At 39.4% G+C, this 19840-nt stretch overlaps 1 protein-coding gene across 1 annotated transcript in view; it reads left to right on the top strand.

The window, feature by feature from the left end:
- The window catches only part of LOC126088455 (protein turtle homolog B-like), a 451623-nt gene that overhangs the window by 377021 nt on the left and 54762 nt on the right, over positions 1-19840 (top strand). Inside the window, exon 4 of the mRNA XM_049906596.1 lies at positions 7972-8080. Within this exon, the coding sequence (XP_049762553.1) occupies positions 7972-8080 (109 nt within the window). The remainder of the gene's footprint in view (positions 1-7971; positions 8081-19840) is intronic.

Below are 19840 nucleotides of genomic sequence, written 5' to 3'. Positions count from 1 at the left end.
ACAACTCAGTGACGTAGCACTTTATAAAGATGGTGTTAAATATGAATTACTCTTCTTGACAGTAGAGAAATGATAACAAACAGAACTTAATTAACAGCCCAGTACAGTTCTTGCAGGCAGGGCTCACGAGATAAAAACTAAAATTACCTTAAGTCCAATGAAAAAAGTATTCAAAAGACTTCACCCATCAAACAGCATCGGACCAACGACCAAAGGTACAATATATGAACCAAAGGTCAGAGGCAGAAAAATTGCAGTAAAATTATCTTCTGCAATTATAGAACTACGGCCACTCCCAACTAGTCATTAAAGCGAAACCACTATGAAATACCTACAGAACTACATACGATAATTTCCTATTAGTCTTTCATGTGCCATCTGATATACAAAGCAGTTCACTCGCAAGTGCCAAAATAACAAGAAAGTTCGCTGTAAAACTGTATAAACGAAATTAGTCACATTCACGGCGTAGTAACAAGATCACATTCTGTACAATGTCCCATACCTAATCAGTCATATTCACGACATATAAATAACGAAGGTTCTAGCTTTTGCAGAAATCACGCTTGCTACCACAATACAACCAGGGTTCTTCGCACTGTGTCCACACAGTTTTCTCTGTAATGTTACTGATCATCCAATACACTCACTGCACTGAACTCCGACAGAAACAATGCTTTCGGCCACTAAACACGTCTTGTAATGTGGTCTGCGTATCCACTCCAGTCACCGTTTCCTCACCATGGAAAAGAAAAAAACAAAAAAATGCCACACTGGGTGGTTTGTGTCCACACAGAGGCAACCCAACATGCTCACCATTGGTTACGTTCTGTACACAGCTCCTTGGTATACCAGCTTCGAGAATGCATTACGTTTTTGACTCTCCGCCTACCGACAACACTCATCCGCCGTTCCTCTAACCTCTACCTCGGAGGCACCCATATCAACCAAATGCACAGGCAGTAGTTCTCTCTCACGTGGAGTCTGCGAAACAAACCGTTGAGCATTACTGAAGCCGCTGGCTAAACAAATGTGCCCCTCCATACGCCATAACTCTTGTGGTAAGTAAACTATTCACTGAGGATGATAGGCCTTTGTCAGGTAAAGTGAATGTAAAAGGACGTAATTGTCACCGCTTAGCCCTTTATAACTTAATCAACTATAACTAATCAACTAAAACGGATAAGTAACATTCCTCTGGTGTTATCTCACTGAGAGACCATCGGTCGATCGTGGACGAGGTGGAGGAATCTCAGTTGCGACTATTCCTATACGTTCTTCCTCACTAACTGTGTCACGCCGCCCAGCGCCTTGAAGTTCCGCAACGCTGTGGAGCATGCTGACTGTGGAAGGCTGACTGAGCGACGCTGCTCTGCCGCGCTCCAGCGAACACCGTACGCTGTCAGTCGGCTCCTTAAAGGGCTAGTCTGTTCGGGTGCCATTTTGTCCTGCTCATCACTTGTCCTTCGGTATTGACGCAACACTATTGAACTGAGCTCGGTACCCATAGCTTACCTTTTGTTAGACTGCTGACGACGTCGTAATTCTAAGCTGAATCCGCAGCGCATAGCACGTAACATAAACAGCATTGTGATAGGTTTCCACAAGAAAAAACAGTACCCAAATTACACCATTTTTCCATGGCTATCAATATTATTTTTTTTTTTTAATCATCAGTCTTCTGACCGGTTTAGTTCAGCCCAACACGAATTTCTCTCCACAGCCTGTTCTTCTCTGAGTAGCACTTCCACCCTGCATCCCCCCCCCCTCCCCCGTTATTACTTCGTTGTATTGCCTCCTTTACACATTGTAGTTCATATGCCCACTGAAGGTATCACATAATATATCCAGGTTTCAAACGACTGAAAAAGATTGTTTATCAAAGATTAATACACTGAAACGAAACATAAAGCAAATTGCTTCTTTAATTAGAAAAATAATATTTCAGGCAACTGTAGGCTGGTTAGAGTGTCACTGAATAGAAGTTCAAGAACACACCCATTTCGGAAGTAGAAGTTCCATGCCTTCTCTGTGGAAGTGGACATATACTCTGCCAGCTCCCAGGTGCATGAAGACACAAGTGAATGTCAGCGACAGTGTGGAAATGGTTGTCAATTGCGATTCCTGGTTCATGGAGTTCTAATGGAATCAGCGAGTGCCCTAGCAAACTTCATCAGCACTTGGGGCGCCTCTTGGTGTATGGTTGGAGCAAGGCCATAAGTCTTCCACGAAATCGTGTAGTGTTGGTTGCTGACACTCTAGCCGTTAAGCCTTGGTACAGCGTAACTTCCTCTCCTCCGGTGCAGGAAAGGAAATGGCAAACTTCATAGAAACATCCGTGTACGAGGGAGGTTCTCGCAGCTGGGGAAGTTTCAGGTGATGTCAACATACAATGGTGTCCATCGTGACGTGCTCACGTGGTGTGTAAAGTGGTTGAACGACCCTCTAGTGAGCTGGCAGCTGACAGTGATTGAGAAAGCTCGGCGGTGTTGGGAGTGGAACAAAAGAAAGTATTACACTCTCGATGTCAACAAGTTGAGCAAGGTCACATGTTTGTAAAGAACTTGCAAGCAAAGATATAGGTACTCATACAACTATGCTTCCAGTTTTTGGCAAGATCAATGTGTAGTCTCAGGGGTCCCCTTGTAATGAAATGCACTTTTATTTATGGCCGCTGCATTTGCCACTACATATTTGGGGCCCAGGGGTGGGGGTGGGGGGGGTGGGGGGAAATCCCTTGATAATACATACTGATCTTCCTATAGGCCAAGAAGTGTAGTTCTCTGAGTAAACATGTATTTTATTGCCATGTTCTTTGGGACTATGTGACATTACTTAAATCTGCTGGATGTGGACGGCTGAACCTATAGCAGCCATCTTACAATATCAGCTCTACTAACGTATGGTAAACGATTAGGGGGATGGTGGTGGGTTATTTTAATATATGTCTGAAAGTAAGAGTTCACAACCTCAAGAATCAGAATTATTTGGTGGAGATGTTTTCTGCACAGTGTCAATCGTGACTCAGTTACGGATTGTTTTCCGTGCTCCTGCTTTTCTGAGCAGCACTAGAAAGCCTTGGAGCGGCGGAGTTTGGATGTTGCATGTTATTACAGCATGCAGTAGACTCTGCAGAACGACGATGTGGCAGCTGACACGCTACGTCGTTTGCGCTTCCTGATGTGGCTCTGCTTAGTGTGTGTAAACGAGTTAAGAGCACTGCCCTGCTTTTGCAATAAAGGCCCTCTTCACTTTCTCTCTAGATAGTTACACGCGGTCTGAGTCGTACTTCGGACATTTGCCGTCTGTGTCCAGCAATAGATTCGTAAATATGTTACTGTAACCGGAAATACCGTTGCTGTGCAACAGTATGCGGGAAACAAGGGTGCCTCTGCTTGCCACCTGAAGCGCCGTGAGGCAGGAAATGTTGCTTGATGCTTGCAGCGTTTCCCATGGTCCTACCTTGCTGTCGTATGCGAAGAAGGCTGGAGGCGTTGACAGGAAGCTTTTGTCTGTGGAGGTTGTCTTGGAGAGACCGAAGGAGATTTCCGAAGGAGAAATGGAGACGGCTTCTAGATGATTAGCCCGGAGTTCATAGGTGCTCTGCATTTCATGGAGTTGTGTCAACACCTAAAGAGAGTGATCCACCAGCTCCGTCATGCTGTTTACAACATTATAATTAGCATAATATCGATTGGAAAACACTTACAAGCAGTGACTACCTGGATTGGAGCACACTCGTTATACTGAAATGAACACAATACTTTTTTGGCAACTGATAGGGCTCGAATGGTTCAAATGGCTCTGAGCACTATGGGACATAACATCTGACGTCGTCAGTCACTGATATGACTTAACAAATTTATTTATCATAGAGTAATAGCAGGTCTACTCTCTGGCACGTATTAAATCAAAAGATAAAATAATTCACTGCTTGAAACAGAAAACAACGCTTCTGGTGGATGAAGGTCAGCTAGACCGTCAACGTGTATTAGGCCAATTAACAGACGCTTTACAAAAGTCAAAGTCCTGTAGGACGCTCAAAGTACAAACTGAATGAACAAAATTTAAACCCCATATTTAGAAAAATTACCAGAGGCCAGTATGTAGTCATTTCAAAGATAACAAGAATAACTTTGCGACAACACAAGTCTGCCACAATGACTTGGCCCCCTTCTTCTCTCTTAAGAGACCCCAAATACTCTTAAGTCTACAGCTGGCGGCTCCTGACTGACTGAATCCTTGTAGGTTCAGCGCGTGGCACAGTGAGATCACTCAACGTAACCTAGTCTGCCCTGGCAACATTCAGTATCAGGATACAACTAGACCTGTTTTCGATCACAGGGCTCGTGGAAGAGCGTAGCTCCGTGCGGCCCGCGGACTATAGTGGCACCTGGGTGACCATATGGTGTACGGTTGGAGCCGTCGTCTTCGAGCATACTGTCCCCTGTTCAGGCATCTAGAAGGCACCGATGGGATGTTGGTTGCCGACACTTCAGTGGTTAAACCTCCGTAAATTTGTAGTGACCCTGCTGCCTGTATGCTATCATGTGATCAGTTACTAGCATTATGATGTTATCTGAAGCCCAAGAGCGTGATAATGACGGAATATAAATGGACCATTCACAACAGATTAAGTGAGAAGAACCAGAGGGAAGGCACTAAAGCTGTGGCCGGAATCCTGGTGATACTTTGCGACATTTTGCAGCAGCACATCCAGAAAATTTACACATCCATTCACCGTCTTTCAATCATTCTCGTAGAGAAAAAACGTCTATCTACTCCCCATATCATTCGTCATGACATGTGTAAGGTTTCATGGTAAGGTAACAACTTGAAAACCACAAAAACTCCACTGTTGTCATGTCATGTCAGTCGGTAAATGTCTCGCATATGAACACATTTTTGCTTACTGTAAAACATATTAACCATGCAGAAGAAATTAACCAATATGATGGCCTGCAAATTTTCAACGTACCAAAAATATCAGTTTATACTCAGAATTCAGAACAAAAAAAAAAATGGTTGAAATGGCTCTGAGCGCTATGGGACTTAACATCTTTGGTCATCAGTCCCCTAGAACTTAGAACTACTCAAACCTAACTAACCTAAGGATATCACATACATCCATGCCCGAGGCAGGATTCGAGCCTGCGACCGTAGCAGTTCCGCGGTTCAGGACTGCGGTGCCTATAACCTCAAGATCACCGCGGCCGGCAATTCAGGACATCACTATACATTTTTCCCAGGAACTTTCAGGAAACATTGTCTTCGGTTTATGACACATGTGGAACAAGGGGCGGATGCCAGAGAGTCGCTGCACCACTAGACAATACGCGAAAGATTTTTTCGTCCCAGCGAAGTCTAACATAAACACTATTAAATAAAGTTATAAGTGCTACTCTGAGATGAAGAGGTTGGCACTGGAGAGGAATTCGTGGCGGGCCGCATTATAGCAGTCAGAAGACTGATGACTCAAAAAAAAAAAAAAAAAAAGAAAAGAAAAAGAAAAAGAGAATAAAATTTTTTTAAAAAAATGCGTGATACAGCACAGCGATATGTGGATGATGTGGACAAAGAACAACTTGAAAGGTGGGGTGTACAGTGTCATTACGTTCTAGTTATTGTTAAACTGTCTTTACGCGCTGTTCATCAGTATGTGTTTTCTGTAGGCATCACGGGAGTAGATCTATACGTAGAATCTACTTTGAAGGATATTTCAGAACTCAGCAGTACTTAAATCTTGGTTCGATTTTCAGTTCTGAGGCTTAGATAGAGACAAAAGGTACTTCTTTAAACGACGCGAAGCACGTAACTACAAATGGATGAGATACTATGTAACTGCAATGAATACATTCAAGCTGTTTCCTGAGCTAGCAGCAAATAATACGAAATGTGCAGTGTGTTGACGAGAAACCCTTGCCAGTCAGTCTTACATATGGGCAAATGGCTGTTGAGCAGTGCTACGTGACAGACCAGTGAACGCTTCGAAGAAACTGCCTGCAGCAAGCTGTGAAGGTCGATGTATGCTACATGACAGTGTGTGGTACTACACGATGGGACGCGATTCGCCGGATTAGTGGTTTATATGGTACACTGCGGAATGATATTTTCAGCTTATTGCCTCTGATATTTATCTGATCTTACTGCAGAGTCTATTACTTTTTTAATTCTCTTCACGCCAATTGTTTCCTGCATACCGCATATTTAGTGGAAAACGTATAGCGTCTGTCATCTTAGACAAACATCAGGAAGATATCGAATAGAGTTGATATTGATTCCTAAATGGTCCTGATCCTTGAAAATTTACAGAAGATACAAATAATCTGGACTGTTCACCTTGAAGGACAGTTTGTTGTTTCGTGAAGCATGATTTGCAAAGAAAATTTCGCAGTTTTATATATGTGCTTCATCCAGTGAGAAGTTAGCTAATCAAATCTTACTCTGTTTGACAAAACTTATTCCTAATACTATGTTTGTTTTGCTTCTGCCAGATATTTTGTGAATGTGTTTTCGTTTTATGCTGTGGCACCTGCATTACATAATCAAAATAAATATACGTCAACGATCACCTCGTTAACAGCCCAACATGTAAATAACACAATCTCACGAATATTAAATTTTTTCAATTGATGGACGAATCGTTCAAATATTTTGATGGATATTGTCATTCATTTTGTCTAGACATCAAATCATGCCGATGTATTGCAACTAACGAAGAAGCAAATATTACCGGCAGTTTTTCTCGCTTGCAAACAAAGATGAGGAAGTGCAAAATGAGAAAAAAGTGAGAGACTACCTTCCAAATGTGAATGAAGCGACCAAATTTGTACGTGAGTTCCCCAAGCGACTAGCAATATTTCAGTCTCTGCAAGTTGCCCATGGTGCTATCTTTATTTACTCCTCATCTCTTTTGCCTTTTTGCCCTGTTGAAACTATTTTCCAGAAATACGAACTGATAATTTTGTTCTTTGGGGATCTCGAGCCCGAAAAGTCTGATGGTTAAACGTTAGTGTTCGTTTTTCTTTTCTCTGTCACTACACTTTGAATTAAAGTTTCGAGCCACTTGAAGACTTGAATGCCTTCCTACAAAGTACCTATATACAATTCCCAAAATAAAATTACAGTTCCCTGATTCTTTACTCCTCTTTACAGGATCCCCTACACGTAACACGGAGTAGAGACAAATACCTAAAGGGTGGTATGTCCTGTGCTTTCTAGACAGAAATAAGCAGTGGCCGTTCTCAGTCTAACTCTTCCAGGCATGAAATATTGTTGTAACGTTACTCTATAGACCAAAGATTATAACTATTGAACATGGTCATCACTATGGTATTTTTACTACTTCCGAAGCGCCAAGTTCAGAACTCATGTCGTTTAGTTTCTTCGTACTGCCAGTATGACTCTCCTAAGACCGTAACCGTGCTCTTCTGTTGACTGAATATCAAGAGAACGAAGGAAATGGCCAACGTGATTTATTACTGTCTTCATTTTGAATCATATTGGCTAGTACCGAAGTATGAACAGCAAACCAGTGCAGTGGCACCTTACTGCACTTGTGGTGCCCGGAGAGACCTTAACGTGCGCATCGTGTTTACCAACGAAAATTTGGTTAAGGAATCTTAGCCATGGCACTGTGTCTGAAGTTATGGTTCCTCTGCTAAATATTAGGTAGATCCAATTTGATTCACACGTCCATCAATGCTGTTATTTTGTCAATTACACTATGTAACATTATTGTTACTTACATGGATATGAAAGTTTATAGCTAGTGTGTATAGAAGAATATTACTGTTCTAGGTGCTCTATAGTATTTGGATTAATGAAGTGAAGAAATAAACACTTCGTTGATGTGTATTACTCAATTTTGCTGCTATTAAATAACTTCTACTAATAATTTTGCGCCGTACGTTTAGCCTACATTACCTAAGCTTCAGTACTTTCATTCTCACTACTACGTCTTGCTTCCAGAGCTGGGGCCTGCAGATAAAATTTGTGCAGCCACGTGATGCCGGGTGGTATGAATGCCAAGTTTCTACGCATCCGCCAACGAGTATTTTTGTGGAGCTTAAAGTAACAGGTAAGATATATACAGATATATCACTCATTAATACGACATTTGCTACACTCCACAGCAGGCCCATTCGGTAGGTACCTAGGATACAATGCGTGCTCAAACTTTTTCCGCTCTGAACGAAGAGAAATCATTGAGAGCCTTCGACATAGAATCCTAACTTCAAAAACAGTGTTCACAAATGGTACCATAAGTTTAGGCTTTGGTGAATCGCAAAATAAGAAGTATTCATCGACATCAGGTACTTCAATGTTTAAGGTGTGAATAAAAGAGTCACTAAGTATAATTTGATGTCAATTTAAACATGGTCCGAGAACGACATTCACCCCAATGCAGTACCAACTGTAAGCAATATCGTGTATCGTACTTAGCTGCCACATATCGTTAGACCGATCAATTAATTCAAATGTAAGTTTCATCGCATTGTCATTTACCATTAATGCTTCCCATTTAGAAAACAAATTTGCTTAGAAGGGCGTCACTTAGCCACCGCGAAGCGATATAGACTACCTCCGTCGTACCAACATTGCTGGTCGTAGACTCGACTAATTGACAACAGCTGCTCGCGCCGAACTGCTTTTTGCCAGCCACTGTGGCCGAGCGGTTCTAGGCGCTTCAGTCCGGAACTGCGCTGCTGCTACGGTCGCAGGTTCTAATCCTGCCTCGGGCATGGATGTGTGTGATGTCCTTAGGTTAGTTAGGTTTAAGTAGTTCTAAGTTCTAGGGGACTGATGACATCAGTAGTTAAGTCCCATACTGCATAGAGCCATTTGAACCATTTGAACCGAGCTGCTTTGTGCCGATTCCTCCTCCCCTCTCCTCCCCTCCCCATATCTCCCCTCCCTTCCCCTCCACTCCCCTCTCCGCCCCTCCTCACCCCACCGGTACCAGCTAACACGAGCATATCTGTGCCAGACAGTGTACGAATACGTGCTGAAAAATATCGCCTCTGAATTAATGTGAAAACTTTTAAAGTTTCTATAATTAAACTTCATCGTCACTCACCATCTTTGTTCTTCGCCTCTACACATTTATTTCTTAAAATAATCACACTGGCGACGAACACATTTCTTCCAAAAAGAAAACAATTTGCTGATACCGTCACTACAGAATGTTTGACTTCGTTGACGAAGCCAAAATCCACCTCTTCTTTCTTCGCTGCATCGCTATCAAAGTGAAGACCTCGAAGGTGTTCTTAAAGTTTTGGAAATAGGGAAAATGGAATTGGGCGAAATCCGAACTCTATGGAAGATGGTTGATGACTGCGAAACCAAGGCATCGCCTTGTGGCAGATGCCGCAACACTCGTGTTTTATCTGGTATTGTTATGCTTTAGGAGAGGATGCTGAGGTCACTGCATGTGTGGAAAAACTCTTTTAATTCGAAACTCGCTTACATCAAGCTGTTCCTCACGTACCGTCATAGGTATGTTACATACCGCTGTATTCCAAATACATAGGATTCCAAATACGTTGACATAAGGAGTAAAGATGTAGAATGATAATAAAGATGGTTTTATTTAAAATGATTCAGAATTTTCGTATAAGAAATGAGGTATTATTTTTCAGTATGCCCTCGAATGTAACAACTGGTAAACCGTTAACCTTCGTTGTTATTCAGCTGAGTTTGTTCTTTATCTCAGAACAGTGAAAGATGAGGGAGTGTTATTAGGTGGACAAATATATGGACATGGAATCTATTGTACTTTCACATTACTATGAGCAATTTCGTATGCGTTTGTAATCCAAATAGCTATGTATTTAGATAAATAATTTTATTTTCGTGCAAAGATTTCATTTTTCAGACAAAAAACTTCCAATTCTATCATGTTCCACCATTGTCGTTGGCCATGTTTTACCCATGTCTTGTTCCACTATTGTCTATGGCCATGATTAAGGTACCTTTTGGAGTATTATAAGCTCATGTTTCCGTGTTACGAAAATATGTTTTTCCGAGTGTTAGATTACAGCAAAGTTCCCATCTAACTGTATTCCTCACCCCAAAAATTGTGCATGGTCATTTCATTTGTCTGTCGATACGTTCTTTGTTAAGGCTTTTTGTATCTTGGAGCATTATAATTATAGCCTTGGTATTATTTAGTAAGTGATTATTGCCATACAGTCTCTAAATGTCTTAGAGAGCCTAGGCACCAAATGCAATAATCGTTACCCACAGTTTACAAGTGTCGAACATGATGTGTTATCATCTTCCACCCTAAAAATTTGGTTTGGTGAGTGATGCATTACTGAGAAAAATGTGAAAACAGCAAGTGCCCATAGTTCGATCGTTGAACCACTGGTAACTTAGCCTCACTTCAAATGCCAACATCCGTTATGCACTTAGATAGGTATTTTAGATTTGGCGATACCGTTGTAACACTTGACGTGAACATTATTTCTCTCTCTCTCTCTCTCTCTCTCTCTCTCTCTCTCTCTCTCTGTGTGTGTGTGTGTGTGTGTGTGTGTGTGTGTGTTTATATGTATGTGTGTGTGTGTGTGTGTCTGTGTGTGTGTGTTTGTGTGTGTGTGTGTGTGTGTGTGTGTGTGTGTGTTCCTGACAGCTAAAGTTACATTTTTCAATTGTTGAAGTACTGCAAATTACACCCTTTACAATTTTTACTTAATAAAATGTTTAGAACATGTTTGAATATGGTGCAAAACACTTAAATGCGCAGTTTTCGGCAGGGGAACATAATATCTTTGAACATGGTGCCATTTTTAAGATGTTGTACTTAAGCTGATGTGATTTAAGAGATATAGTCCGCTTGACTGATTCATTATAATAGTCCATAAAATATTAGGCTGTGACCTGCCGTTCTCGTTTCAGTGGCCACGTAAATACTATGTTACGATAGGCTGTTGATTCTAAACGGAATTGAGGTAAGGAGGGGGTTATGATTTCATATAGTCGTCATTGATGACATCATGAGGTTCAGGTCAGACGTCATTCACGCTGTAATGCATTTGTCCCTGAAATGTTGCCAACCTAACGTCAAATATCAATTTTGAACCCGAGTCTTTCTATGCGACGCTGCAATCCTGTATCAGTCACATCTCAACTACTGAATCCGTTCCACGTCTTTCTAGTGCAGTCCAGTTTCTGTGCAGGTTAGTTATAGCATTCCACTCTCTGAATATTATCCCTGATAGTTTTAGAACTTCAAAGAGTCTAGTGCAGTCTGCAATATAGGAATCTATCTCTAAATATACAGATGCTATATGCATAGGTTTGCCTTTGTTAAACCAATCATCTCACATAAATCAATCTCCCCTTATTACGTCGCATTTTCCTACATCTCTGCTAAACTCAGACTGATCTGCCTCGAGGTTTTCTCAATATTCTGCAACCGTGACGTATTAAACTGTGTGATCATTAATCTTCACACCTACAGGCACCTGCCTTCCCTGGAATTTGTAGTTATGACTCACTGCTTGTAGCTGAAAGATAATTAACCTTTCTCATATGTTTTGCACACCATGTAGAATTGTTTTGTCAGGACTGGCTTTCCTGCACTGCAGACTGACGCCCCCTCCCCCCCCCCCCCCCCACACACACACACACATTACAGAAAACCACTTTTATGGCTAACCACTCCTAACATTCCTATATATACAATTATACTGCCACCTTCTTGGCTCCTTACTTACGAAGTACTGCACTTATATTAACATAGAATTTATAAATGGCCCACTAACTCTGTTACAGGATATTAACATAGTTACTTTCGTGATTATAGATACACAATAATATGAAGTTAGTGATATGTTACGCTTTGGTCCTCTGCAACCAGATCTGTCATATCGCCTAATGTTGCTTGTTTTAGAGTCTGATAGTGATCATCGGTAAGTGAAGAGATTCCGTTCTCGAGGTGGATATTTTCACCTCACATCTGGTCATTTCCTTTGCTGTTCCAAGAGAACACCATTTAAGTTTTGACGAAGTTCCAGTAAACAAATTTGATTTTCGTAGTGCTCATCCAAGTTGTAGGCAGGCTGAAACCTACACAGGTAAGCAGCATCCTTCAGGACGTTGTGATCAGTAGTTGGTAGAAGCAGTTTATGTTTCCGTTATTTACAATCTGGTTTGACACTTTTATTTTTCCTTATTTTTCTGGTTTTCTATGTTAATCATTTGTCACGATCACACGAGATGTCATTAGTTTGGTTTATATTTTTATCTGCGTCTGCAGTTTTATATTTGTAGTTTTGGAAACACATGATCGTTATGGTTTCCCATTTACGAATATGCATTTGTTCATTGTCCGTTGGCGGCTGTAAAACTTTAAATTGTACTTGATTTTTTGCCTTTCTTTGACTTTTCTTTTCATTTCCTCCATGTTCCTTTTATCACGATTGTGTGAAAGAAGGCGCTCCAGTGAGAAGGAAGTAATTCTTCTTTCTTAATTTGGGTCATCTAAGGACCAAGCACCAATTTCAGTGCTTCCTTCTTGGTTGTTTTTCTTTTTCCTCCAGTATTTCTTTCATCTTTTCACTATGTGTCCTTTGTCTCTCCTTGGACCATTTTGACCCTGTCTTCTTCTCCCTCTAGCCTTGTAATCTTCCCTTTTATAACACTTTCCTCTTGAAAATCTCTCTTTCTGTCGCATCTTTTTCACTTATGTTGTTTCTTTGCATATATTTCCTACCTTCTTGAATCCAGGCTATTGTCTACTTCTTATCCCAAAGATATTTAAAAATCTGTTTGGTTAACCTGTTGGTGTTCATTCTGTATAAGTGCCGAAAAAATTAGCAATCGCCTCTTTTGTAGTGTTTCCTTTGTTTTCTATATTGCAATAAACTTTTTCATTGCTTCTTAATTTCTATATCTATGTAGTTTCTTGTGGTCCAAGTACTTTTTTAAATGATTTTTCTTTCTGGGACTTGAAATTTGTGTAATTTGTACTTCAGTACTAAACATTAATTTGCATAAAGACATTATGGATATACTACTGTGTTGTAGTGCTGTATCTTCAAATTCTTAGACACATTTTGTTGTAGACATTCCTAGTTATTCTATAACCTATGTCCATTTTATATAGCTTTTCTTCTACAGCGAATTTTTCTAAGCCATTTTCTTGGATAATTTCTCCCAAATATTTTAATATATTTACCCTCTTTATCTGGCCAATATCTGTTCCTAGGGATTCTGGAGCATGTTTTACATTTGTCATAAATTTTGTTTTCTGTACAGATATTCTAAAAAAGTCCTTTGTTGGCTATTTTTCTTAAGAGATTTATTTGTATTCCAGTGTTTGTTAGGTTTTCAGAAAGACTGGCAAAATCATCCCCATATGATAAACAGTGAATTTCAAAATCATTTATTTTAGTTCCCAGTCTGATTGCTGATAAGTTCTATTCTTTTAGTTTTTGTTTCTATTCCTTTACTATTTTCTCTGGTATGCAGTTAAACAGGAGTGGAGACAGCCCATCACCTTGCCTTACACCTACTTTTATGTCGAATGCCTTCGATATTTCACCCCAAAACTTCGGATTTGGTGTCTGTGAGCGTTTGACGAATGACGTTCGCTAGCTTAGATTTGATGCCAAATTCTCTGATCACTTCATTTAGTGTTTCTCTTTCAACCGAATCAATTGCCTTTTTAAATCTATAAATGTTACAACCATATCTTTGGAGTTTGTAAGTCTGGACTTTAGGTTGAAAAACTGTTCTGAGCAAGATCTGCCCTTTCTAAATCCACTCTGATATTCTTCCAAATGGTTATCAACTCCAAGTTCTACCTTATTTAGTAGTATTGTTGAAAATATTTTACAACCAACTGGGAACAAATACATATCTCTATAGTTATTTACATTTTGCTTATCACCTTTCTTGTGCAATGGGAGGATGAGACCCACATTTCAGTCTTCTGGTATATTTCCAGTTTCCAATATAAGGTTAGTTATAATTTTCTGTTGGGACTATTTAATAAGTTGAGCTGTAATAGTATTCTCCAATGTCTTTGTTGTTTTTTATGGTATTCATTGCTTTTATAATTTCTTCAACTGCAGGTGGTGGATCTGCTTCTGTATTTTCGTTGAAATCTGGAAACTGTAGCTTACAGTTTGGTTCTTCACAGTTCAAAATTTTTAAAAGTACCTTCTTAGATTTTCACAATTCTGGCTGTTGCTTAGGCCTACTTTACCATTTTCATTTGTCAAGAAATGCTTGGATCTTGGTATGCCTTTAGACAACTTTTAAACATCTAATATTAATTCTGAGAGATACTTTTTACAAAGTAGTTTTGTATGTCAAGAAGTTGTGATTTCTCAAAAGATCTTTTAGCACTCTTTATTATTGTTTCTACTTATTTCCTCTGCATTATAAATTCATCAAGGTAATCAGGCTTCCCAGAACATTTCTGTTCGTTCCACTGTTTTGTTCTTTCTGCAACTGCTTCTTCACAGATTTCATTGTTCCAAATACATTTTTGGTCTCCTGTTGAATTCTTTCGATATTTCTTCACATTTCCCTGATTTAGTTACTTTAATTTCTTCTTGAAAAATTTTTATTTCCTCTTTGCTGATGTTGAGCGTGTGTATAGTATATTTAATTAATTAATGCTGTCTCATTTGCTTCTTCTTGAGGATAAGTTCCAGTTTAATTTTTGCAAGGTAGTGATCAGAACTAATTTCCTTTTTTCTTACTTGTTTCAAATTCATTTCTATAAAATTGCATTTTGAAATAGCCACTTGATGTAACTGGAACTCCCTTGGATTGAATTCGAAGAGATTCATGTTTTGCATTTCTCAGTAAATTTTTGAAGAAGGTTGACATTACTTTTAACTGAAATTTTCTACAAACAGGGATTAGTCTTGTGCCATTTTTGTTTGTTCTCTTAAGGATAATATCCTATTATTCTAAAACGATTTCTGCCTCGCTATTTGAGCCTAAAATTACCCATTAGTGCAACAACATTTGACTTTAGTATTTTTGATATTTATTCTTCTAGAGGTTCCAAGAATGCTTTTACTTTCCTCGGATTTTTCTTATTGTTATCATTGGTTGGAGGATGATATTTAAGAAAGTTATACTGGAACTTTTTACATTTATCAGTGTGAAGGGATAGTCTTTCTGAACTGTATTTGAATTCTGGAATGTTATCTACTAAGTTTTTATGGACATAGAAAGCAGTACCAAGTATTGGCCTGCCTTTCATGATTTTTATTGCTGGTTTACCCTTAAAATTTTTATGGCTTTTTGTTTCTGTAACATTTTTATCCAAAAATCTTGTTTCTGGAACTGCTAAAATTTCAAGTTCTTTTTGTTTACCAATTTTTAGTAATGAGTTTACGTTCAAGGTGCCTACAAAAAATTTTCGTTTTGAACTTGAGTTTGGAATGATACCAAGGATGCTCTGACTTATCCTTAATGCAGATGTCGAGACTCCCCAGTACCCTAGGTCCCGATGCATTGCATAAAGCATTGGTGGGTTCTTATTTCGAGTTACCACCTGGGGTAGTGCTTTCTCCTAGTTGACTTTCCATTCTGCAATTGAAATTGTACATTGTACCTGGTAGGAAATAAATTACAAGGCAATATCGGATCGTTAGTCCGAAATGATTACTTTTTACAGTTTTCTCCATTAGGATCTTCCGCTCTCTCTGCCTTTGGGAATTAGGATTCCTATTCCGCCTTTGTTGACTGGGTTTCACCTGTAACCCCAGGTAGGGGCCCACACAGGATGCGACCATCCGGAACCAGACTGACACAGTTGTTTTTTTTTTTGTTTTTTTTTTTTTACAAGGTGTTACTTCTCCTCCTCCTCCTCCTCCTCCTCCTTCCTCATTACCTGCAAGATGAGGACCCAGGCTTGGGACCAGCAGTGGCGGAATTCAAGGAAGTAATTATTGATTGTATTTCATTTGTAGCTGCTGCGATTTATTTTGTTTGTACAAACGTATTATCTGTGACTTCTATTATTTTTTAATTTTTTATTGTTTCGTTTGACCCTCTGCTGAACACGCAGAAGTAGTAGTTTGCTTTAGTCTAGTTTTTCATCTTACATTCCAAGAACATTTTTATCCCATAACTATGGATCCGTTGTCATCCTAATGACCCTGCTCCTTTTAGCTCGAAACTTTATTCTGTTAGTTGTTATGACGTACTGGGAACCGATTTCTTGTGGGGATGTCAAGCGTGCAATTGCCTGTGGGTTAACAGCAATTTCTTTGCTATACTTTATACTGGTGGCTAAGCATCATGCTTTAAATTTGCAGATTATGTTTATGATGCAATTTTCCTTGATTTTTCGTGAATCGTCTGTTAATGCTACATGTCCATAAAATTTCAGACGTCTATTCTGTGCCGAGAAAAGAAATAATTCCGTCAGGGAAAACACCTCTTCAGAACTTTATGCGCAACCATATAACAAATTGTATCTTGCGTTAGAATTTTTCCACTATATCTGTTGCTCCATTTCCGCAATGACATTGTTACTCATGGTTAGTGAAGATGTTTCAGTTACATAGTGTGTTTCTGGGAGAACGATAGTGTGGTGCTTGCGCAGTTTACCTTTAATAATAAATTTTCCACGTGATTCTGTAGATTATTCTCAATTTTTCTATGCAGGGTTCATTGTTTATTTTTTTATTGCCCGTGATCTCTACGAAGTCATGTACGTTCCTTGATGTATTCAACCTGACTGGTGCCGTCATATCTCGCTGTGAGCCAGTCCATGTCAGTGAGTATCTTCACCACATATAGCCTTCGAGTCAAATATTTGATGGCCACTTTAGACAGCAACCTTATGAACCTTCTGTAAAGCGTGTATATTTTCGGGTGTAGTCCCAGTAATTTTTGCTTGGTTATAGGCAAAGGAAAGACGTTGGTTAAGTAGTCATTTAATTTTGATATAATACGTACTTCAGCTGCTTCTTTCTGATATATTTTGAAAAACATTATCTGGTACAACGTCGCAGAAGTGTAGATATAGCCCATAGCTTCGCTTTGCACCTGCTTTTATCCTCAGAGTGTTGGAAATTTCACGCATGAGTTTTATTTTGCACTTCGTGTTTGTAAATAATTTGAGTTTGATGCGTCTCACCGCTTTACAGTTTTCATATAAGGCCATGACAATATTGACAGGAGCGAGGAGTATGTAGCAAGCATAAAATCAAAGACACCTCAAAAATTTAATGACATAGTGAAAGTTACAATGCGAATCACTCGGAAACAAATTAAGGAACATAATATGTTACCAAGTGCAGTGACCATACAAAATTACTTAATACAGGGATATTCAATATCCGGTCTTCCGTTAAATACAGGCTGGGGAAAGTTTGTAAGAGAAGTGGGAGTCAGTATATTAAGGACTATGTTATGCAAGTCAGCTCTGGTTCTGACATAATCGGATGGTATTGATATAACTGCAATAATGTCAAAAGATAGTGTAGGAGCGTTTACAAATGCTGAAAGATCTGATAGAATGTTGAGCATGCTAATAAAACGAAATTATGTATATGCCGGTGACTGAGAGAATGCCCTTATGAATTCACGTTCACAGAAATCGGTTAATGTAAGTTTGATATCGTATGTGGTTTCACTTACCTTGAATCACAAGTAAACTGTTAGAACATTGTCAGTTGAAGAATTCAGAAACGAATACAGTCTGTCAACATGTGCCAACCAGGCCTCAGAAAATATCTGAAAATCATGTTGCTGTTGAGGAAGAGGTATGTTATTTTATGTATAAAGTTTTTCTGAGGCCGGTGCTAACATGAACTGCGGAAACGTGGACACAAATAAAATCAATGAAAAACAACTTGTAAATTTCTGAAAGAAAGTTCTTGCGACAAATTCTTGGGCCCATGGGAGAAAACTGTGTTAGGAGGAGCAAATTCAACTACAAATTACTTAACACATGCAATGAACCAATAATTGTCAGTTGCTTCAAGGTTAAGAGGCTGAATGGGCAAAACATACTCTGAGATCTATTAACAGAATGATTAAAAATATATTCATCGCACTGCCCAAAGCAACCTGGAGGTTGGAGGCCCAAAGCTAAGGAGGTAGCATGATAGCAGAGAATACACAAGAAAAACACAAATTCTGGAGTACGGCACTAAACGGAAAACAATACAATAGTCTTCTACGGAAGTCCAAAGTTCGCTAAGGGCAGTCGCGTCACACGACGTCGAAAATGAGTGTACTTCTTAAAATCTGTTGGACTCTTGTTTGTTTTAAATCGAATAATATTTTTCATAGAGGCAATGTGAGTCGACTAGCGGTGCTCTGGTATCATCTTCAGAATCCAGAACTGCACTGCAGAATCTCCGGACTCGTCGAATACCCGCCTGTCACTCACCCTTCATTCGTACTTCTTTCCTTCGTGATATGGTAAGGAAGTCTCATTCAGGTCACTGGTTGAAGAGAAATACGACAGCAATTGTTTCAATCCTCTCACCACCTCTTTGTGTAGAGGTGAATGAAAGCATTTTTCCAGTCCGTATATATCATTTCACAGTTCCATTTGTCAACCACTAGATTGCCTCCTGTCTTAAACATCTCAGCAATTTTTGGGGTATAATAAGATTCTGCACGTCTCGTAGGCTGTCTGTAGACCTGAGTCTTGATAAAACTTCTCTTCCTATTTACAATCAGTGCAATCGTATTGCCAAGTCTGCTTAAATTACTTACTATTATTGCCTAGTCTGCTTAAATTACTTACTACACTCCTGATAACAACAAAATTGTTCGTCCCGTAAGGATAAACACTAACACCACTACAAAAATTTTGGACCAAAAAAAAATGTTATTCTTTGTTACATTTTCCGCAGCAAAAGAGAATGTTGCAACTACTACTAAACAAGGAGGGTAAATTCTTTTAGACTGTATGGACGTTGGTAACAACACCCTGCTACTTGTGAGTGTTAGCCAAGCTAGAATTATCGTTTCTTTGTTCTGGCCATACGATCGCTATTAAGGAGTAACTCGGCTTCTGCATTATATCCGAAAGTTCTTCTCCAGTGCTCTTAGCTTCGTTAACTCTTTGAAACTTGGCTCGTCAGATGATAACTTGCCGATTAGGAAGTTCAGGAGAGTAGCGGTCGCTTTTCGGATAAAGGCCTTCCTCTTCAAAAGCGGGAAAGAGATAATAGCATGACTTTTCCTTTTATCGGACCGAGCTCTCGTTAGTTAAATTCTAGGATGCGATGTACACATTTACAAATGCAGAGAAATACATATCAGTAGTATCGTTAGTCGCGAGAACATTATCACAAATGCAGGAGGAATGAGTAATCTTCTGCCATGTTTAAACCATCATCATGTTTTTATTAACACATTGGGACACTAATGTACCCAAAACAAGGACACAATTAAGCCAAGATCTTAACTTTCTGCTTTCGCTATGCTTTCTAAGACTTAGTTCTGTATTGTGAGGTGCAATGAATCAGTGCACATACATCATTGAAGATATCCTGTGGAAGATTATAATAGGGGCTTTGAGAAATAATGCACAATTAGGCGCTACAGTTCACAAACCCTGCATAAATGGAGCGTGCACAATACCTCAAATTTGTTGCTAATAGTGAGTTTGCCAATTTCGCAAGACAGAACGTATATTTTGGCATATGTGCGTACATCTGCAAGTGCATTTATACTAGTTCCTTGTTAGGGAAAATGTGTATATTATAATCAAAAATTTATAGATTTAGAAAGGAAAATAATTGTTGTTCCGTGATATCTAGGTCTTTCTCAGCGTTGATTATGGTGTCAGGCCCATCCTCCGTTATCTTCAGGTGCTGTGAGTTCAACTGTAGTGTATACT

Source organism: Schistocerca cancellata, chromosome 6 (genome assembly GCF_023864275.1).
Source record: "Schistocerca cancellata isolate TAMUIC-IGC-003103 chromosome 6, iqSchCanc2.1, whole genome shotgun sequence".
Classification (NCBI taxonomy): domain Eukaryota; kingdom Metazoa; phylum Arthropoda; class Insecta; order Orthoptera; family Acrididae; genus Schistocerca; species Schistocerca cancellata.
This window is presented reverse-complemented; position numbering and strand designations above follow the sequence as displayed.